This window comes from Cavia porcellus, unplaced genomic scaffold (assembly GCF_034190915.1).
Source record: "Cavia porcellus strain 051 isolate PalLab524CR breed Dunkin Hartley unplaced genomic scaffold, mCavPor4.1 scaffold_21, whole genome shotgun sequence".
Lineage (NCBI taxonomy): Eukaryota > Metazoa > Chordata > Mammalia > Rodentia > Caviidae > Cavia > Cavia porcellus.
The window spans coordinates 63,178,947-63,202,854 of NW_026947504.1; the positions used below are offsets into that span (position 1 = coordinate 63,178,947).

General features: G+C 36.1%; 1 protein-coding gene across 3 annotated transcripts in view; it reads right to left on the reverse strand.

Annotated features, from left to right (window-relative positions):
• Nucleotides 1–4,616: 4,616 nt before the first annotated feature.
• Sucla2 (succinate-CoA ligase ADP-forming subunit beta) overlaps nucleotides 4,617–23,908 on the reverse strand; it is a 77,270-nt gene continuing 57,978 nt past the window's right edge. For all 3 annotated transcript variants that reach the window (XM_063232779.1, XM_005008777.4, XM_063232778.1), the window contains 5 exons: nucleotides 15,799–15,960; nucleotides 15,562–15,704; nucleotides 14,632–14,752; nucleotides 6,250–6,338; nucleotides 4,617–5,389 (listed from right to left, as the gene is read on the reverse strand). In XM_063232779.1, the coding sequence (XP_063088849.1) occupies nucleotides 5,315–5,389; nucleotides 6,250–6,338; nucleotides 14,632–14,752; nucleotides 15,562–15,704; nucleotides 15,799–15,960 (590 nt within the window). In that variant the 3' untranslated portion in view covers nucleotides 4,617–5,314. The remainder of the gene's footprint in view (nucleotides 5,390–6,249; nucleotides 6,339–14,631; nucleotides 14,753–15,561; nucleotides 15,705–15,798; nucleotides 15,961–23,908) is intronic.

The following is a 23,908-nucleotide window of genomic DNA, read 5'->3' on the forward strand; positions in this document are numbered from 1 at the left end:
AAGTAAACCTATACAAGACATATAACAATCAAGATCCCAGAAATTCAGCACAAGAACAGAATAGTAAAAGGTGTCAGAGAAAAGACACAGATCACCTATAAAGGAAAACCAATCACAATCACAGCAGACTTGTCAACACAAAACATCAAGTCAAGAAGAGTTTGGAGTGAAGTGTTTCAAACTCTGAAAGAAAACAACTTCCAACCCAGATTATATACTCAGCAAAACTATCTTTCAAAATTGATGGAAAAATACTTCCATGATAAAGAACTGAAGGAATGCATGACGACCAAACCAACCCTACGGAGAGTGCTAAAGAATATTCTAGAGAGAGATAAAGATGACCATGGTTGCAGGAACAGTAGCAGAGGAGGATCAACAAACAAGACAGGCAACTGAGTGAAGGGGAAAAGTGAAGGGCCAATAGTAGGACAGCAGCACAGGGACAAACCAATGTATGCTGGTTGTAACCATTAATGTAGATGGCCTCAGGTCAGCAATAAAATGAAACACAGGGAGAAGTGGATCAAGAAACAAGATCCACTGATATACTGTGTACAAGAAACACATCTAACTGGAAAGGAAATTCATAGACTGAAAAGTAAAGGAGAGAAAACAACTGTTCCATGTGACAGGAGACCCCCCCCCAAAAAAAGCAAGAGAAACTTGCCCATCAACCACAGACTGGATAAGAAAGATAAGAGAAAGAAAGGAGAGGAGGGGAGGAGAGGAGAGCAGAGGGGAGAGGAGAGGAGAGGAGAGCAGAAGGAGTTAAGGGGATCCAAACGCAAAATAGTTAATGAAAGAGCAAAGGAGAAGAAACACCTCAGAGGGAAAGATAGAAACTGTCAATTTCTTATTGTCTTATCTTGAACTCTTGCATTGTTTACACAATTTTGTTAGGTTTGGCTTTGTTCTGTCTTGTTTTGTTGGATTTTATGTTGTCAGATGGTAGGGGCAGCTTTTTAATATAATGGGATATTTTATGGTAATTATGGTATCCTATTATATTGCTTTGAAATCTTATAATGCTTTCATTCATTGGTTTGGTTTTATTGCTTTGTTTGATTTTATTAAGTGTGATGGTATGAATAGCTATTTTGAAGAAAACAAGACATTATAGCAGCCGTTGCTGATTTACTATCATCTGGTTTCGAAGTCCTACCGTGCTTTTCTTTTGTTTTGATTGGTTCTACTCTGTTGTGTTTTGATTTTATTATGTGATGATATAAACAAACCTTAAGGAAAATGAGATATTACAGTAGCCACTGTTCATTTCCTGTTATTTGGTTTTAAAGTCCTGTAATGCTTTCATTCTTTTGAATGGTTTTATACTATTGTTATGTTTGATATTATAGTGTGTGAAGGTATGCTCAACTATCTCAAAGAGGCATTATGGTAGCTACTGTTTATGTCTGGTTGTCTTGTTGTGAAGTGCTGTGTTGCTTGCACTGTTCTGATTTGCTTTGTTCTGTTTTCTTTTGTTTTATTCTCTTTAAAATTAAAAAAAAATTTAAATAAAATAAAAAAGAAGTCACACTTTTACAAATGTCCCATGAACAGATGGAGGTCAAATCTATACTAAACACTAAAGCAAGGGTAATCTATTATAATTAAAATGCAGTGTTGTCAAACATATGGGAATATTTTGTGAATGTGACAGTAAAGAATATAATCTTTCAGCAACTGCCATGAAAATGTGAAATGTAGTTATACTTTCTACTTCATACATCAGTTTTTACTATGAGGAGAAGTTACATGAGGCTGAATGACATACACAACGTAATTCACCTCTTATAATCTTAAAAATATAGAAACCAAATGTAAGAAAGACTGGATTATGATCCACACATGCTGTGTGCACAGCTATCAACAATTATGTAGATCTTTATTTGATGTCAGAGATGGATGCCTAAATCCTTTAAGGTAAGTAATCCTTTGCTTCTTTCCATGACATTAAATATACATGTATATAACTGTTGATAGCCATGCACCAAAGATATTAATAGATGTTAGTGTTCAGTTAGCAACAAACCAGACGAGAGAGCTCCAGCACTGACATATCCTCTGTCTCTGCTTTTATGGACTCCAATGATGATTAGATTGGCCTATAGGAAATCTAGAATAATCTCCCTATTTTAAGGTCTACAGCCATGACACCTGCAGTTCTTTTACCATGTAAAGCTACATAAACACAGGTTAAGAGTTAGGATGTGAATGAACACTCATGAAAGGGGCATTATTCTGTGTATTTTAGTGAGATAGCCACACACACAGATGGTGAACCTTTTAGAGCTTTCCATGATTCAAACAGACCACTGTGACATGTATCATAGGTTCCCCACCACAGCACCAGGGTATCCATCCAATGGCTGGGGTAAGCTGAAATCTAGAAATCAGTGCATATTTGTTTCATGTAAGAGCCTAAAGATTACAGCTAAAAGAACGAAGCCTATAATGACAAAATGACAGACAATGAAGGGGGCAAATAAAACTTCTAGACAACTGACTGGCTCCTGGGAAAGTCAGCCCTTCCAGTATCAGTGGCTACAGTGAACATGTGTCCAGCTGACTACACTGAAAACAAGGGTGGCATGTCATCATGACAGGGGTCTATCCCACTCACTGAAAGGAAGGCAAAACACAGCACAAGAATGTGCATAAAAGAGTATAAGAAATGAAAAACAGAAACTGGTTACTTGTGAAGGAAAAGGTACAGAAACAAAAAGTTGTCCACGGTCTTATTATTGGGAGGTAAAGTCATGAACGGCAAACACTTCCAATGTCTTCAGAGTGGAGAAGGCAGCTGACAGAGCAGACTGAAAAGGTGAGTGGGCTGCCAAACCTCTTCCCCAGTCGACACAGCGCTGTATTACCGCTCCTGTATCACCACTGACTCTTCTTTCCTCCATCCTGTTCAGCTGTCACTTGGACACTGACTTTTAAGTCAGTATTAATGCTCTACCCCACTTCACCTCTGCATCAAGTCTTGTAAGCGCCTAAATTCAGATTTCTAACTCCGTTCTAGCAGTTATAAATCTTCAATTGAACATACACTGTTGGTTATTTTTGGCTTCCGAACATGAGTTGTGATTGTTTTTGAAACATGGTACAAATTCTCTCTTCCATCTCCCTTCAAGTAGGGGAACTTAATTTCCCTCCTTTTGGTTGTTAGACTTAAAAGACTTATTCTAGTGAACTGTGGTGTATGTAAAACTGAGATTAGAACACAAAAGGCACTGTGCCTTGCCTTTGTTCCCTTGGATCACATGCTGGAGTAAGCCAGCTGTCATGCTACCGGGCCCCTAAGCAGTCAGGTAGACAGGCCCACATGGTGAACTGAGGCCTCTGGCCAGCAGCCAGGTAAGTAAGCGTTTTAGAAGTAGGTTCTCCAGGCTCAGTGACACTGAGCACCAGAACCATACCCTTAAACAGCTCCTAAAATTCAACTCACGAAACCAAGATAATGAATGTTCAAAAATCACTAATTTTCGGTACCGTGTTATGTAAAAAGATAATTAAAACACCGGTATAACCAATAGAGTATATCCTCTCTGAAATACCAAGTGTTGCTTTAAATTTCTGGCTTGATGCCCCCAAAACATGAATGCCAATGGTTTCTGAGCTAATCACTGGATGGCATTCTTCAGAATTAATTTTTTAAAATATTTTATATTATTAAATGCTTATTAGTAAGTACATTTGTAGTACATAATGATTATATTCATCAGGGGAAGTTGGTACATATACATAATACATCTTGATTCTTTTTATTTCTCCTTCCTTTCCCTCAACTTTTAAAAAGTAAAACACTAAAAAATCAGTTTTAATTATAACTTTAACACAATTTTAAATGGTTTATGGCACACACCATTTACCATTTCATTCTCCACAAAATATTTTAACTACCAAATGGATATCTGGCTTAAATATTTTGTTTTCTATATATAAATTATCTCATGTTTCTATTCTCTCATTCTCTCCCATCTCATTTTCTTTCTCTTTCCTCTCCCCATCCTGTCTCTCTCGGTCTGTCTCTCTCTTTTTCTTCTCCAGCTAAATAATTCCAAGAGTAAGGATATTGAAGTATAGTACCACTTGACCAAACTCATACAGCTAGTAACTCAAACCATACTGCTATTCTGTCTCTGATAGCATATTCATCTGATCACATTTTAAGAAAATCAAAATAAGTCAGGAATGGTGGCACAGATCTGTAATCTCAGCACTTAGGAGGCTGAGGCAGGAAGATCACCACAAGTTTAAAAAAAAAAAAAAGACACCAAAATAGGTAAGTCTCAAATTCATTTGTATGGTTAGATGTTCTACTGCTTAGCTGGTACCCTGCGCAATACTGCTTAAATATCAGTACTATTTTATGTACTGAACAAAAAGTATGTTTGTATACAAACACATTACAATGTTTTCTTCAGAAGACAGACCAGATGGCACTGACAAACTGCAAGTTTCCAGTAAATTCTATATAGGTAGCTTTAGGTACGTACTCGTATGCTCAGGTATATAATCTAAAAATTGGTTCCTTAGACGTGCATTTTAAAATGATAAACACATGTTATAGTGTGTTGGGAGAAAAAACCCAAAACAAAACAAAAAAATCACATTAGTAAATTTTTATTAACTTACGTTGACATTTTCAATTTTATCTGTCAAGTCCTTATTAACTTAATATAAACCTATAGGTGTTTCTTAATACCACAGAATCATGAAGACTTGTAGTTATTAGGGTTGTATAATGATTAAAACAACATTCATTCAAACAATTAACAAGTTACTTTACTGAAATACTTAAAAGAATATTCTGAGGAGTGTTTGAAAAGCTTGGTTTATAAATAATGATCAATATATTTATTATGCATTTGGTACTGAAGATAAACACTTCTTACATATAAAACATTGCTTCAATAAATTGCTCTACTAGTGAGGCTACTTATTTGATACAATATATTTTAATACTAAAGAATAAAGCTTTATCTTCATATTTACTTTATTTATAGGATTCTTATCAATGAAGAACTTTGTATCCAACAATAAAAAAACAGGATTGCAAGTGACATTCTGAAGAAACAAAAAAGATGGATACAAAAAAGAAACTAGGGACCTGCAGTATGTATTCTTTACATAGAAGGTTCTGAACAACAGAATGAAATGCAAACCAAATGCTTTTAAAGGTCTGTGTGCCTATATGACAATTAAAATCTCCATACACTAAAAAGAAAAAGAACAATACAGAACACAGTATTTTGAAAGATTATATAGCACATTTAAAACCTTAGCTATCCACTGAGTTCTCAGATCAGATTGGCAACTGAAATTTCACATCTACGTGGGCTTGCTTGGCTAAGGTCACTATTTCAGAGAGCTTTACAACCTGAAAAGAAAGAAAGCATACTTTAGTCTCCATTTTTATACAAAGATAATTCAAAACTATAGATCAATATAAAATTAATGCACAATTTTTTTCCTTTTCAAACTTCAAGATTACACTGACACTATTATAAATCAAATTAGATTCTTACAAGGAATTAACAATAGTACTCTCAAAGGATAGTGAAGTTTGCTATTCTTCATAACCTAAACTTCAATTAATACTCTAATAAAGATATATACAGATTAAAAGATACACATCTATCTTACTTAAAGACAAAACAGTGTCTTTGTTAGATACACCACAATTTTTTGCACATTTTAGTAAATATTTTGAAAAATCATACAACCTTAACTTCTAATAGCAGGACTGGAATTTGGTATAGTAGTTTGTATTGTACTTTCTACCACTATGTGAACACGTGCCAACCAAAATTCCAATTTCTATCTACCATGTCTGAAAGCAAAATAAAAACTCCCAAATCCAACAAATAACACAACAACAAAAAAATTCACCTTCTGTTTCCCTGTAGAGCATTCACCCCACCTAATGACTCCCTGTTTATCAGTTCCCACTATGCCTTGTTGTATTCAGAGTTGAGCACAATCCTTCTTTCCTACTGCAAAACCTCGTGTTTCACCAGGCCCCATACCTATTGCAATCATCCTCTGAAGAGTTTGCCTTGCTGTTTCTTAACAAGTATGAATACTTTTAACAGTTCATTACTGTATATGCAGAATATCATATTTAGTTAAAGCACTAATTATTAGCAATATTAAATTTGCTGGTCCATATTAGAGTCCAAAGCTTTATAAATTCTTTATACATTATGAATTTGCCCTTGGTTAGCAAAGTTCCTTTACCATTTTAGCAGCTTCATCCAAGTCATCACAAGCAAGAATTTTAAGCCCACTGTCTGCTATCAGTGCCTTAGCATCATCAACTCGTGTACCTAGAAAAGATTTAAGAAAATATGAGTATTTTAAATATATATTAAAAAGTATTTTAAAAATCTTTGCTACAATATGACACTTCAACAGGAGTACTTTTATCATTTAATATAAACACTCTTAACCTAAAGAAAATACTACAAAAGCCTAACATTATCTTATAAAATACTGTGTACCTTACCATTTCCATAATTAAGGCAAATCAGAATTCCAAATAAATCACAAGTAAAAAATGCATCAAATTATACCAAGCAAAACTATGAACCTTCTTATCTAAATGTTATAATTTTTCTAAAAACAGTTTTTAAATTTTGTATTAGAGGACTTCTGGAAAGATTGCAGAGTGGTAAGCAGCAGAGAAAGACCCTCTCTGAGATTTCATGTTCAGACAATGGAATACAGCAACAGGAAGAAGAGCAAGAAGGAAGTGGGTCCCCTGGACCTAGGAAGGATCTGAAGGGCAAACTGAAGCTCACACGAAGAATGGAGAGAAACTTCAACAAAGAAGGAGGACCTTCTATTGAACTGGAAAATTCTGTCATTTTACCATTTGTCATTTTCAAGGCTGTGTTAATGCTATCGTTACTGCTGATTATATCACTTTAGCCACAGTGACATAACTGTTCTAACTAGTTGTTCTTCCTGGTACACCAAGACTGATATTGCCGAAGGGTCACCAAAAATACTGTAGCCAGTATCAACAAACCAGGGGCTGGACCAGGCAGGCAGCAACTTTCTTGTCCTCAGTGAAATTGAAGAGACAGGATCTTGTGACAAACTCAAAACCCAAAGGCCAGTTACACCTATAAGAACCTTCTCGGAAATAGTCATTTCTTAAGGATTACTAAAAAATAACATTACCTACCATGGGCAATTTATAACCACCAACCCCTATTTAAAAACAAAAAAAAAAGAAGAAAAGAAAATGAGGAGACACTTAAACAAGATGCAACCCCAGATATCTAGTTCACCAGAGACAAATCCAGGAGACAATGAGTTGAGACCATCTGAAAGCCAACCACACAGCTTCTCTGAAGTGGTTAATGACACAGCAAATGAATGAGGCTCTAGAAAAACATCAAATCTGAAATAACTTCTCAGATAACTACAAAGATGGTGACCACAACGAAAAACATGCTCAGTGACTCCACAGCTGATATAGATTAATAGTTTAGGAAAATTATGGAAACCATGAATGCCCAAGATAGGAAAGAAATACAATCCACAAAACAGACTCAACTAGATATCCAGGACACTAAAATCCACTGAAAGTTTCCACAGCAGAATAAACCAACATGAAAACAGAATCTCAGACACAGAAGACAGATTTGTTTTTAGCAATCATGAAAAGAAAGACTTCTTAAAAATAGCAAGGAACCACAAGAAACTACCCAGAAGCTGCTAGATGATGCGAAGCATAATGTATGATTGACTGGAATCAATGAAAAAGCAAGAGATAGTACAAATGATATAAAAAAACCTCCTCACAGATGTCATGGCAGAAAACTTCCCTGGAAGGAAAAAAGAATTTGACATACAGATAAATGAGGCATAAAGGACTCTAACTAGCCAGGATCAAAAAAAAAAAAAAAAAAAAAAATCTACAGCAAGGCATATGAGTCAAGATTCCAGAAATCCAACACAAGAACAGAATATTAAAAGCTGTTAGAAAAAGGAAATAAATAACCAGTGGTTGGGATATAGTTCAGTGGCACAAACCCTGACTGGCAAGGTCTTGAGCTCCGTATCTGGTACAAAAAAGAAGGGAAAGAATCATCTATACAGGAAAACCCATCAGAATTACAGCTGATTTCTTGAATGAAAACTCATTAAGAGGAGCTTGGAGTAAAATATGTTAGGCCCTAAAGGAAAACAACCTCCAACCCAGATTGATGTACCCCACAAAACTATTTTCAAAATTGATGAAGAAATAAGATATTTCCATGGCAAAAAAGCACCTGAGGAAACCAGCTCTACAAAGTATTCTAAAAGATATTCTAGAAAGATATAACAATGTGCACAATTCAGTAGTATAGCTGGATATAAAAACAACATTCAAAACTCAGTAGCCTTCTTGTACACAAATAACAAACTTACTAAGAGAGAGAGAAATTAGGGAAACAACCCCTTTTACAATAGTATCCAAAAAAATGAAATAACTAGGAATCAATCTAATGAAGGAAGTAAAAGACCTCTACACTGAAAACTACAGTACTGTGAAAAAGACTGAAGATGACATCAGAAAAAAGACATTCTTTGCTCTTGGACAGGAAGAACCAACATAGTGAAAATAGTCATACTTTCAAAATTGCTATACAGATTTAATGCAATTCTGATCAAATTCCAATATCATTATCACACATAATAACAAAAACAATCCAAAAATTATTTTGGATTCACAAGAGACCTAGAATAGCAAAGTAATTCTGGGCAACAAAGGCAAGACAGAGGGAATCGCAATCCCAGACTTGAAATTATACTACAAGACTACTGTGATTAAACAAACAAACAAACAAAAAACAGCATGGTACTGGCCAAAAAAAAAAAAGGCTCGAGGATCAGTGTAACAGATTAGAAGATGTAGAAACAACTCTAGACATACTTAGACACCTTATCTTTGACAATGGTGACAAACATGTAAAACCTACTCACTGGAAGAAAGATTGTATCTTTAATAAACAATGCTGGAAAAACTGGCTCCTCACATGCCAAAGATTAAAATTAGACCTGTATCTTTCATCATGCACAAAACTAAAATCAAAATAGATCAAAGTTCTAAACATTAAAACAGAAACACTGAGCTGGAAAGATGGTGGATCAGTAAGTAGCAAGATAAAGAACCTCTCTGAGAAAAACAGCTCAGATGCTAGAATTTTCCATCATGGAGAAGACCAGACTAAAGGAGAGGGATTCTCACAACCCACAAAAAAACTCAGGCAGGAAAAAAAGAAAAACGTGGACGGAAAGTGGTAGCCAGACACACTCTCACCAGAGCCGGTCTCACAATGTGGTAGACAGACATACTCTCACCAGAGCCGGTCTCACCCCTGCTTGTACCTCAGTGGCCAACAGCAGACTGGAGAGGGCAGCAATCACTAGCCAGCACACTTTAGAATAACAGTAACCAATACAGAAAGGGACTGGAACCTCTACTATACACTTATCTGAAAGAAACCAGAAACATGACAAGAAGAAGAAAAAGGAAGCCTCCAGCCCACAACCCAAACAATATTGGTCCAGGAGAGGTAAACACAGAAGAGATCGAGGGCTGCATACCTTCAATATTGGAAGCAACATCATCTTACATAAAGAAATATCTTCATGACATTATAAAAGAACTCAAAACAGAAATACTAATACAAGTAAAGCAAGATATAAGAAGATTAATAAAAGAAATGCTAAGCACCTCTCAAGAAGACACTGATGGAACAATGGAGGAGCATAAAAAAAGGGAAACCTTTGATGAGAAGTATCTTAAAAAATCTAGAATGCATGAAATAGATTCAAACAGATTACCAGGAAATTAAAAACTCCATTGAAAGTGGCAAAACTGCTTGAAAGAAACTAAAGACAATCAAACCGTTAAGACAGGTTTGCAATGTGTGATAGCGAAAGGAAAGATCTCTTAAAAATAACAAAGAACCAGGAAGTAACAATACAAAGGCTAGAAGACAAGAGGATCTATAACTTAAGAATAAAAAAGGTAAGAGAAAGGCTGGGGATTTAGCTCAGCGGCATAAGCGCCTGCCTTGCAAGCGTGTGGTTGTGAGTTCGATCCCTGGTACCGGTAAAAAAAATAAAAAAGAGAAAAAAAAGCAGTAAACACAAATGAAATATACAAGCTATTCACAGAAATAATTAAGGAAACCTTCCCAAGCACAGGAAAAGGAAAGATATTCAGACATGTGAGGCATACCAGAACTCCAGTGAACTACAACCAAAACAGATCTAAACCCAGACATATAATAATCAAGATCCCAGAAATTCACCACAAGAACAGAATATTAAAAGTGGTCAGAAAAAAGAAACACACTTATAAAGGAAAACCCATCAAAATTGCAACAGACTTGTCAACACAAATTATCAAATCAAGAAGAGCTTGATGTATTTCAAGCCCTGAAAGAAAATAACCTCCAACCCAGATTGATGTATTCTGTAAAACTATCTCTCAAAATTAATGGAGAAACAAGGTGTTTCCATGACAAAGAGGAACTGTGAGAGTTTGTGACCACCAATCCAACCCTACAAAAAATATTGAAGGACATTCTAGAGAGAGAGAAAAAAAAATCACCAGGATTCCAGCAACAGTGGCAGAGAGGCCTCAATGAAGGGGGCAGACAGTGGAATGAAGGAGAAAAGTAGACAACCAACAGCAGAAATATAGCATAGCAGAGAGGAGGCAGAGAAGATTGGCTATAATCTCTAACACAGATGGCCTTGATACATTACAAAAAGAAACACAGGCAGAGTAGATCAGGAGACAGAGTCCATCAAAGATGCTCTGTACAGGAAATATAATTAACCTGAAAGAGGGTTTATGGACTGAAAGTCAAAGATGAGAAAATAATGTTCTATATGACAGAGAGAAATAGGGGTAGCTCACCCAGCAGCTACAGATAGGTAGGAAAGACATGACATTTTTGTGCAGTGAGGAAGTATTCAACTGTAAGGAAGGAAAACCTGAAGGCTTTCGCAGGTAAAGGAATACAACTTAAGATCAAGCTCAGGGGTACAAAGGTTCAGAACCACTTAGGTAAATAGTGGATTGCCTCCCTAATCTAAAGACTAAAGGAGTTAGTGGAATACAAAATGTACAATGCACCCTGTGAAAGTGAAAGGGAAGGAATTGTCTAAAAAGGAAAGACAGAGGACACTGTTAATAGTGTATCATGATTTAACCCACATTGTTCTCATCATTCTGTTTAGTTTGGTTATATTCTATTCCAGTCTGTCTACTTGTACTAGATTTGAGGGCACAGACAACTATTCCAAAAATAGCAGGCTACTGTATGTTAACAATCTTTAATTCCCTATTAACTTAACCTGAAGCCCTGTATTACTTATACTATCTTATTATGACTGATCTTATTTGAATCTGATTTGTTTGATCACTGTCTTGTCCTGACTGATTTTATTTGAATCTGTTATGCTTCATAGTATCAAGTCTGAGAGCATAGGCAACTACTCGGAAGATGTTAACTAGGTTCACTAGGATACCCATTCTGGTTTGACTATTACCTGCTTTTAAGTCCTATAATGTCTCCAATGCTTTGTTTTTATTGATATTGTCCTGTACTGCTATGTTTACTTTTACTATGTTGATGATATAGGCAATTCTATTGAAGATAACAAGAGTCATCATAGTAACCATTGTAGATCATTTTTTATTGTGGTTTTAATCATGTACTATATGTTCATCCTTTTGTTTTGAATGACCCCATTTTGTTTTTTATTTGGTTTTATTATTTTCAAAATAAAATATAAATCATACAGAAACACTAACTCTGCTGGAAGATATAATAGGAAGAATTCTTGGATATTGGTGTAGGAGAAGAATTCATAAACTAAACCAACATCACACAGAAACTATCACAAAGAATGAATTGAGATCTCATTAGCTTTTGCACAAGAGAAACCACCAACAGAGTAAAGAGAAAATCCCTGGTGTAGGAAAAAACTTTTACCAGCTATTCTTTACACAAATGACTACTATCTAGAATATATAAATAACTCAAAAACATCAGATGCCCCAAATTTAAAGACTCAATCCAAAAATGGGCATCTGCAGTGAACAGACACTTCTCAGATAAAGAAATAGAAATGGCAAATAAATACATGAAAAAATATCCAACTTCATTGGTCATTCAGGAAATGCAAATAAAACCAGCAAGATTCTGTCTTAGTCCAAAAAGAATAGCTATTATCAAGAAATCAACCAATCACAAATGTTGACTGGGCTGTGGGGGGAAAGGAACACTTCATCATCGATTAGAGGGTACACTGGTGCTACCACCGTGAAAATCAGTGTGGAAATTTCTTAAAAAAACTAGGACTAGAGGTTCCATTGGAAGTAGCCATTCCCACTTCTTGGTACCTTCTCAAAAGAATTAAAAGTATCATACCACAGCAATATATGCACATCCATGTTTAAAGCCACACAGTTTGTAATAGCCAAATCTTGGAAACAGTCCAAACATCCACTGACTGGTGAATGGATAAAGAAGATTGTTTTTTTATAATATGGTGTACAACTGCCATAAAAAAGAATAAGCTTGAAAACCAACCTTCCTGTTTTGACTAATTTTACTCTATTCTGTTCTGTTTGATAGTATCAAGTTTGAGGGTATAGGCAACTACTGTGAAGGCAGTAAGATTCACTATGATGCCCATTCTGGTTTGACTATTATCTTCTTTTGAAGTCCAGTAATGTCTCCAATGTTTAGGTTTTATTGGCTTTGTTCTATACTGTTTTGTTCAATTTTATTATACCTGATGATATAGGCAATTCTTTTTAAGGTAGCAAGAGGCATAATGGTAACCATTACTGATTACCTTGTATTCTGTTTTTTTTATCATGTACTATATCCATCCTTTGTTTTGACTGACTGCTTTGTTTTGTCACATTTGGTTTTATTCTCTTCAAAAAAAAAGAAGTAGTAAGAACTGTGGGAGTAATTAAACCCAAAATGTGTAAATGTTATTGTAAAGAAAAGAGAGGAAAAGAAAGTGCTCTAAAGGATACAACTGCAAGTGTGTTTAGGTGTGTAAGATAGATAACCATATTACTAAGTTTTTGTTGGATCATTGAACACAACGGTTTGCAGTCTCACTGTTTGAATGTCTACTGTGTAAGCTTTAATTTTGTAACCTGAACAACTATTTCTAAATGACAATATGTAATCTATTAACTAGTGATTTCTTACAGTTTATTTTTTTTGAAATTCTATATTACTTGTACCCTTTTATTGTTTTTTTCTTTAAATAAAATTAAAAAAAAAAGAAAGAAAGAAAGAAAGAAAGAAAGAAAGAAAGAAAGAAAGAAAGAAAGAAAACCAACCTTCCTGTGAGCCAGCAGCAGCCATTCAGAATGGGAAGACAACCAAGAAGCCAGGTCAATCCTTCTCATGAGCCAGCCAGCATGCAGGCTGGGAGACCAGAAAAGCAATGCCTCCCAACCCACCTCGTACCTCTACACCCCCTGTAATCAACTGGCTGATTCAGAGGACCTAATGTTGAGATAATAATTACTGAAGTTAAAAAAACCCTAAACTACCTTAATGCTTATATTGTTTGATTTAACTTGGCAGACCTAAAGCTGTAATCTGAGCATCTATTTGGAGGATAACAAAATGCTTTATAGTCACTGTAGGAAATTTCCTTCTGTCTTGTTTTTGAAGTCCAAAGTTTTGTTACCTTTTATTGTTTTGTTTTATTACTATATCTGGTAACCTGAGCAACTATTTTGAAGATACCATTATGCAATATAACATTACCACTGTTAAATTCCTATCATCTTTTTTTGAAAACCTTATTGTTTTTTTGTTGTTACTATTGTTGTTTTGCTTTTGTTGTTATTTTCTGGTTTGTTTGCTTATTGATTTTTCTGGGGTTTTTTCTTTTTAAAATTATAAAAAAAGGATAAAGTTGGGGATATTTCTAGGTAAATGGATGTACCTTGAGACCATACCCTTATGTAAAATAAATCCAACATACATGTGTAAAGATCTCATTGTTTCTCTGGTGTAAGAAACTGAAAGTCTAAATAGAACCAAAATGTATAATAGGCACTGTGAAACAGGTAGAAAATGTTCAAATGGAGAAGGGAACAAGAGATGGAGGAAGGGGAAAGGAAAGAGAGGACAAGTTTAAAAAAAATGAGAAAAGAGGGGGCTGGGGATTTAGCTCAGCGGCATAAGCACCTGCCTTGCAAGCAGGCAGTCATGAGTTCGATCCCTGGTACCGATAAAAACAAAAAAGACCAAAAAAAAAAAAAAAGAGAGAGAAAAGAAAGCAAAAATGCAAACAAACCTTTGTAAATGAGGAGGGTAGGAGCAGCTCAAGAGAGGGTAGAAGAATGGGAAAAAAGAATCAAGTTGTATTATATACAGGTATACTTCCTCTATGATGAATGTGATCATTATATATACCTAAAATGTACCACTAAAAATCATTTATTAGAAAAAGAAAACCAATGGCCAACAGCTATTTATAAACTATGTCTTAAATGAGCAAAACTCCTTGGACTTACGAACTATTAAGCAATTATAAACAAATGCAAGATACCTTACCACTCACCTTGTAACCGTACCACAACAGGTATTTTAATTTCCAAGTCTTTTACTGCCATGACTATACCCTGTGCAATAACATCACATCGCATTATTCCTCCAAAAATGTTGACCAGAATAGCCAGTACCTGTTAATGAAGCATTTGGTAGATTAAAGGAATGAGTACTGCCCCCTCAATAGGATCTGTGTCATTTAAAAATTAATTACATGGGAACATTTTCAGAACACATAACATTACCTTCTTCTAGCTCAATCCACTGTCCACCAGAACTTACTTCCATTTTCTTGGATAATATCAATATCTAGCTCTTATTATCTTTTCTACTGTATCCATGTGAGCAAGACTTTCTAATTCCACTGACTTGATCTCAGTTATCTATCATTTCTTCATCCCCAGCAACACAATCAATTTTTGACACAAGCCCTCCTCAGAATCACTCAACTTTTATATGCTCACTTCTGGCTACACTTTACCTCTTAATTTCAGGGCCTCTTGATCTTCACCATCACACTGACAGTGCTGAATCAGTGTTCTTTCTGTCCTTCCCCTTCCTCCCCCCAAATTTTTTTTGATTAAGTCTTAGTTCATTCAACTACATCACAGCTTTTCAAATAGTAAGACACAGATGTGCTACAGATACTCGTAAATACTGTTTCCCTCAATCTTCAGAGGAGTCAGGAAGCTTCGAGGACAACTGAGGCGTTTGGCCGAATGGTTTCTGATTATAGCAACCTTCTCTGTCTACATCCTAGACCCCCTGAAATATTTTCAGTGAATGCCATGAAGTGAAACAGTTGAGACAGTGAGCTATCCTACATATCCCTTTTCTTAACCACCAGTATATTTCTAGACCTTTAATAAATGAACCAACATATTACAAATATTTATCAAGTTACTCCTCACAATTAAATTCAAAAGCATAAGCCCTACCTTACCTTTTTATCTGAAGTGATCAGCTTAAATGCTTCTGTTACTTGTTGAACTGTGGCACCACCACCAACATCAAGGAAGTTGGCTGGAGTCCCTCCATGAAGCTTTATTATATCCATGGTGGCCATAGCCAAACCAGCACCATTTACTAACAAGAAAGGAAAATGGTTTGTATAAGCAACAAACACAGAGAAAATGAATTAAGCTAAGTGAAATAACTCTAATGTAAAAATATATGGTACCAAGACAGCCTATGTTTCCATCAAGGCCAATATAGTTGAGATTCGCCTTAGCTGCATCTCTGTCCCTTTCATCTTCCTGGGTCCAGTCCTGAAGATCAAAGATTTTCTTTTGGCGATACGCTGAATTTGAATCAAAATTGATCTTTGCATCCATACAAAGCACTTTGAAGGGAAACAAAGAAACTGATGTTAATATCAAGAAAGACAAATCATTGTTTAGGAGAAAAATATTTTAATTCTAAAAGTATTTCAACTCATGTTCACAATCAATACCAATTGCTTCTTTACAAAGAATAGTTGAGGAATTTAAAATGCCCCAAAGTTAGTCTCTACATCCATTGTAGGTACTAAACAAGAACACAAACAAACAAAAACACCTCAAAGACAAAGATGTCCACTGTCACCACTCTGGTTCAACACAGTAACTGAACACTGGCCAAAGCAATCAGACAAGAGAAAGAAATAAAATCTATTTGTATAGGAAAAAAGTAAAATTATTTGCAAGCAACATGATACTTCACATAGAAGACCCCAAAAATGCCAGCAAAACTCTTAGAATTATCAAATTCATCAATGTAGCAGGATATAAAATAAATGCAAAAATCAATGATGTTCTCATATACCAATGACAAACTCACTGAAAGATACATTAGGAAAGCAACATAATTCACAAAAGCATCAAGAGAAATTAAATGCTTATGAATTAACCAAAGAACAGAAAGGGCTCTATATTGAAAGATATGGCAGTCTGAAAAAGGAGATAGAAGAGATTAGAAATGGAAAGATACTCCCTGTTCCTTCACAGGCAGGGAGAACCAACTTTGTCAAAATGGCCAGACTTCCAAAACTGATAGAGATTTAATACAATCCCAATTGAAACATAAATAGCACTCCTCGCAGAACTAGAGAAAACAATCCTAGAACCAGAAGAGACTCAGAAGAATAAAAGCAATCCTGAACAAGAATAAAGCAAGAGGCATCACAATCCTGGTTTTCAATTATACTACAAAACTACTGGAAGAAAAACAGACCTGTGGATCAATAAAACAGAATAGAGAATGTAAAGAAAAAAAAATTCTGAGGCACATTCAGTTATCTTCTCTTTGGCAAAGGGGCCAAAATATACAATGGAGGAAAGACAGCCTCTTTAATAAATAATGCTGGGAAAACTAGCCATCTACACACAGAAGATTGAATCTCTCACCATGTACTAAATTAAAATCAAAACGGATCAAAAATTTAAATGATAAAACAAAAAATTTACTGGAATATAAAACAGGTAAAACTCTTCTCATAGAAGAAGGCAAAGACTTTCTGAACAAAATCCTAGTTACACAAGAAATAACACAAGAATCAACAAATTGGATCACATCAAATTAAAAAACTTTCTTTAGGGGCTGGGGATTTAGCTCAGTGGCATAAGTGCCTGCCTTGCAAGCAGGCAGTCATGAGTTCGATCCCTGGTACCGCTAAAAACAAAAAAGACCAAAACAAAAACAAACAAACAAACAAAAAAACAACTTCCTTTATAGCAGAGGAAAGAGAATGAATACACAATGTACAGAATCAGAAAAAAAATTTTGCCACCTATTCCTCAGACAGGATTAATAACTAGAAAAAAAATATACACACACACACAAGAAAAACAGACCCACCAAAACAAAGGCCAATCAAAAAAAACCCTAAGCAAGTGAAATGAACAGACATGTCTCAGAAATACAAATGGCAAATACATACATAAAAAAATGTTCAACATTAGAGAAATGCAAATCAAAATAGCACTGAGATTTCATCTTTCTCCAAAAAAATGGCTATCAACAAGAAATTAAATAATAAATCTTGGAAGAACTATGGGGAAAAGGCAGCCCTTGTATAATCTACATTGTTTGTGGAATGTAAACTAGTACAACTACTATTGAAATCAGTATGAAGATTTCTAAATAACTTAAAACTGGAACCTGGGCATGGTGATGCACAACTATTAACCCAGCACTTGGGAGGCTGAGGCAGTAGGACTGCTGAGAGTCTGAGGCCAGACTGGGCTGCAAAGTGAGTTCAAACCCAGCCTGAACTACGTAGTGAAACTCTGTCTCAAAAAGACAAAAATAAAACAAAACAAACAAACAAACTTAAAACAGAAATTCCACTTGACCAAGCTATTTCCCTTCTACGTATCTTCCTGAAAAAGTTAAAGACATTATATTACAGTGATACATGCATACCCATGTTTATCACAGCACAACTCATAACAGATAGATGAAAAAAGAAAATGTGATATATATAGTACTGCTTTGTCATAAAAAGAATAAAAACTTAAATTATCTGTAGGAAAATGAATGTACCTGGAGATTCTAATGTTAAGTGAAATAAATCAGATACACCAGTTTAATTATCACATGGTTTCTCTTATATGAGAAACCCAAAATATAAATACAGAGCAAAATGAAAGATACATAATAGGAAATAAGGATAGATCTTTTCACAGGTGATCAAGACATGAAAGGAGGAAAGGAAAAGGGAAGGGAAAGGGAATGAATAAAGAACTGAGATGTGCTACACATATGTACCAACTCCCCACAGGAATGTAATCATCAGGTACTGTGAACATATAGTACTAACAAAAAATAAAAATTGAAAAAAGATTCTTTAAACTTTCCAAGAACTGTCCACAGTCCTATCTAAATAGTCCTGGGTCCCACCCATTCACACCACTCAAGGATACTGCTGTAGCAATTCTGATTTTGCTAAATTATAACACGTCCCACCCCCGCTTTTCTACAGGGAGAAAATTTCCTCTGACTTCCAATCCCACTGACTTGCAAAAATACTGTTATTTCTCCATCAAAAAGAAAGAGGAGAGGAAAGGAGAGGGGAGAGGAGGGGAGGGGAGGGGAGGGGAGGAGAGGAGAGGAGAGGAGAGGAGAGGAGAGGAGAGGAGAGGAGAGGAGAGGAGAGGAGAGGAGAGGAGAGGAGAGAAGGGGAGGAGAGGGGAGGAGGGGAGGGAAGGGGAGAGGAGAGAAAGGAAAAGAGAAATTACTTGGCCCCCACTTCCCCTTTACTCTTTGTTTTCTAAACAGCAGAACTCTGGGAAGACCTGTCTATTTAAGTGTGTCAGTAAACTGGCCCAGGGGCCAGATTTGACCTGTCTGTTTTCTGTTATGGCCTATGAGCTAAGGATGGATTTTACATTTTTAAAGAACTGTAAAGAAAAAGAAAAAAAGTGAGAAAAGAGAAAAACAAAAATAAGAAAAGCAATAAAAACAAAGATCATATGCAGCCCATAAAGCCGAAAATAATTAACTACCAATCTATGTGCTTAAACTCCTTGAACCAAATTTTTCTCCTGGCGTTCTTTTATATCCACTGCAATCAGGTTCTACCTGTACCAAAATGATTCTTATGAAGGTTACATTTCTGACTACATTTTTCAGTACTTTATCCCTGCTAATCTAATCACCTCCTTACAGTTCCTAAACAGAGAAATAGCTGGAAGATAAAGAGCTCAAGAGTCATAATATAGAAACTTGGACCGCCGGGAGAACATGGCGGACAAATACCAGCAGCCACGGAGGCTCTCTGAGATTACCAGCTTAGAATGCAGGAGCAGTGCCATGTGAGGAGTCCTACACAAGGGGAGATGTGCCCTGCCGGCCCAGGAAAGAACTAAGCTGAGAGAAACCAACTGGAAATGCAATCCTGATACTATAACAGAAACAGATAAAATCTCAGTGCGGAAGCTGGATCCCACGCCATTGGAAGCTGCGATTTGAATTTCCTGCTGCTGCTGCTGCTGCTGCATCCCAATCAGCACAGCAGGGAGAAGACGCACGAAAGCTCTGAGAGCTGGAATCAGTGAACCAAACGGCATTGAGAGCGGGACTGGCAGGGAGCCCTGCATCGACCTGCGGTGAGTGAGAAAAATGGGGACCCTTTCATAGAGTAGGAGGCTCCAACAGAGGACATTCTGGGAACGAGCAGACTAGCCAGAACAGGGCCCTGCAGTGACTTTAATCGCGTATTCGCCTCTCAAGCAGGAGTGGTGGGGAGCACTTGGCCTGGTGACCCCACGGACTAAGATCCAGTAGGCTAGTCCAAATCAGGTCCCTGCGCCTGGCAGTACACCCTAGCAGTGAAGCCTTCACTAGGTTGATCTGGAGGGGCGGGCCCAGCAGAGGCTGCCCAGGTCTGGGTTTCCCTAGTACACTGCAGTGGGCGGGAACACCTAGCCTTCCGATTCAAACAAACTGTAACAGACAAAGAGAACAAAAAAAACTGGGCCTCCTAAATACGCTTGTATGGAAGGAACAAAAAGGGAAAGAACAAAAAGTATGGGAAGAGGAAGCAACAAGAAAGGGTCCTCAGTCTCCAATCCTGAGAACACTGATTCAGGAAAGGTAAATGCAAAAGAGAATGAAGACAGAAAACATGCAATATCAGACACGGCACCAATAGACATAAAGTGGTATCTCCGGAGCCTCATAGATGAGTTCAAAAATGAAGTATTTAATGAAATAAAGCAAGAAATAAGTAGAATAGTTAGAGAAATGCTAAGCACCGCCCAAGAAAAAACAGATGGTGGAATGGAAGAACAGAAAAAAAGGAGAGAATTGTTTGATGGAGAAAATGGAGAAAACATAGAATACGTGAAGCAGGTTCAAAGAGATTACCAGGAAACTAACAACTCTATTGAAAGCTGGCACAACAGCTTCAAAGAAACTAAGGATAGATTACCAGAACTGGAGGACAGATTTGTAAGGTGGGAGCATGAAATGAAAAACTTCTTAAAAATAACAAGAAAACAAACAGCAATAATACAAAGGATAGAAGATGATAAGAGGATCTATAACTTAAGAATTAAGAACATAAAAGAAGAAGTAGGGACACAAACAAATGAACTACAAAAGCTACTCACAGAAATAATCCAGGAGAATTTCCCTAATTTAGCAAAAGGTAAAGATACTCAGATATATGAGGCATACAGGACCCTAGCCACCTACAACCCAAACAGAGCTACACCCAGGCATATAATAATCAAAATCCCAGAAATCCAATATAAGAACAGAATATTAAAAGCCATCAGAGACAAGAAACAGATCACTTACAAGGGAACACCCATCAGAATTACAGCAGACTTCTCGGCACAAACCATCAAATCACGAAGAGCATGGGGGGAAATAATTCAAGCTTTGAAAGATAATAACCTCCAGCCAAGATTGATATATCCTGCACAACTGTCCCTGGAAATTGATGGAAAAACAAGGTGCTTCCAGGATAAAGAGGAACTAGGGGAATTTGCAACCACCAATTCAACTCTACAGAGATTACTGCAAGATACTCTAAAAATGAAAAATACCAAGATTCCAGAAACAGTGGCAGAGAGGCCACAACGGATGGAGCAGAAAGCGAAATGAAGAGGACAAACTGACAACTAATGGTAGAAAAAGAGCTCAACAGAAATGAGGCAGAGAAGGTTGGATGGTAGGAGCAGCCATTTTGGAGAAAACAAGACATCATAATAGGTAGTGCTGATTTAATATCCTCTGGTTTTGAAGTCCCATCAAACTTTTGTTCTTCTGTCTCCATTGGTTTTTAACCTGTTGTATCTTATTGGATTTTATTATATGTGAATATAAACAAAAACTTTTATAGACAAGGAGATTATACAGAAAGCATTGTTCATTTTCTGTTAGTTGATTCTAAATACCCTAATACTGTCATTCTCTTGAGTGGTTTTACATTGTCTTGATATGTTTGATACTACAGAATACAAAGTTATACCCAAAGATTTTAAGGGAAGAGACACTATGGTAACTACTTTTATGGCGAGATTATCTTGTGGTAAAACACTATTTTACTTAAATGGCTATGTCTTGACCTGCGCTGTTTTGTTGTTATGCCCTCTTTTTTAGCTCAATCTCCTTTTTGTTATCTACTTTTTCATTTTTATCCCTTTAATTAAGGGAAAAGTAAATAAAAAATAGCTGGATATATTATAGTAACCCACACTGATTTCCTATTAACTTGATTTGAAAACCTGTATTGCTCTTACCATCTTGTTTTGATTGGTTTTCTTCTATTCTATCATGCTTGATAGTACCAAGTTCGAAAGTATAGGCAACAACTATGAAGACGATAAGATTCATTATGATGCCCATTCTGGTTGACTATTATCTTCTTTTGAAGTCCTCTAACGTCTCCAAAGTTTTGGTTTTATTGGTCTTGTTCTTTACTGTTTTGTTCAATTTTATTATAACTGATGATATAGGCAATTCTTTTTAAGATAGCAAGAGGCATTTGGTAACCACTGTTGATCACCTTGTATTTTTTTTTATATTATGTATTATGTCCATCCTTTTGATTTGACTGACTCTGTCCTGTTATGTCACATTTGGTTTTACTTCAAAAAAAAAAAAAAAGTAATAACAACTGTGGGAGTAATAAAACCCAAAATGTGTAATTGTCATTATACAAAAGAAAGTGCTCTAAAGGATATAACTGCATATATATTTAAGTGTATAAGATACATTACCACATTCCTGAGTTTTGTTGGATCATTGAACAAAACTGTCTGCAGTCTCACTGTTTGAAAGTCCCTTTTATATGCTTTAATTTTGTAACTTGAGCAACTATTTCTAAGATGACAATATGTAATTAACTAGTGATTTCCTGTGTATTTTTTTGAAATTCTGTATAACTTGTATGCTCTTTGTTTTTTTTTTTCCTCCTTAAATAAAATTTTTTTAAAAATGAAAAAAAAAAAAGAAAGAAAGAAAGAAAGAAACTTGGACCACAACATGATTCTCAAATGAGGGTAGTTTAGTGCCACAGGGGGCATCTCACTGTCTGGAGGTATTTATGGAGGTTGCAATCGGAGGTTACTGTTAGCACCTCAGTGCTACTAGGAAAACTTGCTGTTAAATACCTAAAATTTTAGGTATTTTTTAAAATACAGACTCACAGGAAAATCGCAAAGATAGCACAAAGCATCTGTGGTAACATATAACACAGCTATACATATATACATGTATATATATATACACATATATGTATATATATATCCAAATAGTTGTTGGTCAGTTTTCACCATTTTTATTGATTTACTTAATTATTTTTGTTTCTTTTTTTTTTTTTTCGGTACCAGGGATCAAACTCTCAATCCCATACTTGCCAGGCAGATGCCTATGCCACTGAGCTAAATCCCTGGCTGCTTTTATTTATTTACTTATTTATTTTTGTTTTAACTTTCACCTTTTGTTTTTTTTTGTTTTTTTTTTTTTGTTTTTTTTTTTTTTTTTGTCTTTTTCCTTTTTATCGGTACCAGGGATCGAACTCACAACTGCCTGCTTACAAGGCAGGTGCTTATGTCACTGAGCTAAATTCCCAGCCCCACTTTCATCATTTTTTAAAAAGTTTTCATCTGGCATTTTAGTTTATCAGTACATGCCAACTTAGTACAAAAAAAAAGAAAAATTTATTTTTAAATTACTACTTTTTAAATCAAATATGTACCTCATATAAGAAACCTACCAATCTGTAATGCTTACAACTATGTACTCTACACTGGCAAAAGTTTCCATTGAAAGTAAACAAGGAAGGTGAAAAACGGACCCTACATATGTATGGACTTATCTGTCTAAAAGGAGACTGGACACATTCCTCTTTTTTCCATTTCCACATCCTTTGTAACCTTCTGCTTCCTAAATGATCACCTGTAACCTGAACCTCTTCCTGCTACAACAGTACTACTTCCTACCAAAGTGGCTCAGAACTGTGTTAGAGTTAAGAGCACAACTCTATAGTTGATTGCTATCAGACTTACAGTTCATCTCCACCACTAATCATGTGTCTGTGGGCAAGTCATTGAACCTCTTTATAATCCAGTTTCCTGCCCACCACTGCCATCAGAAGGTTTGCTTCCTGTAGGCAGGCAGCACAGGCAGGGAGACACAGCCAGATCCACCCCTGCATGCTGCTGCAGGCACAGAAGGCTTGCTTCCTGTGCGCAGCCAAGTGAAAGCAGGAAGATACAACCAGATATGCCCCGTGTGCCCACAGGCCGCCATAGGAGACCCTCGCTTCTTTTGGGCAGCTAGTGACTACCAGGAGAATC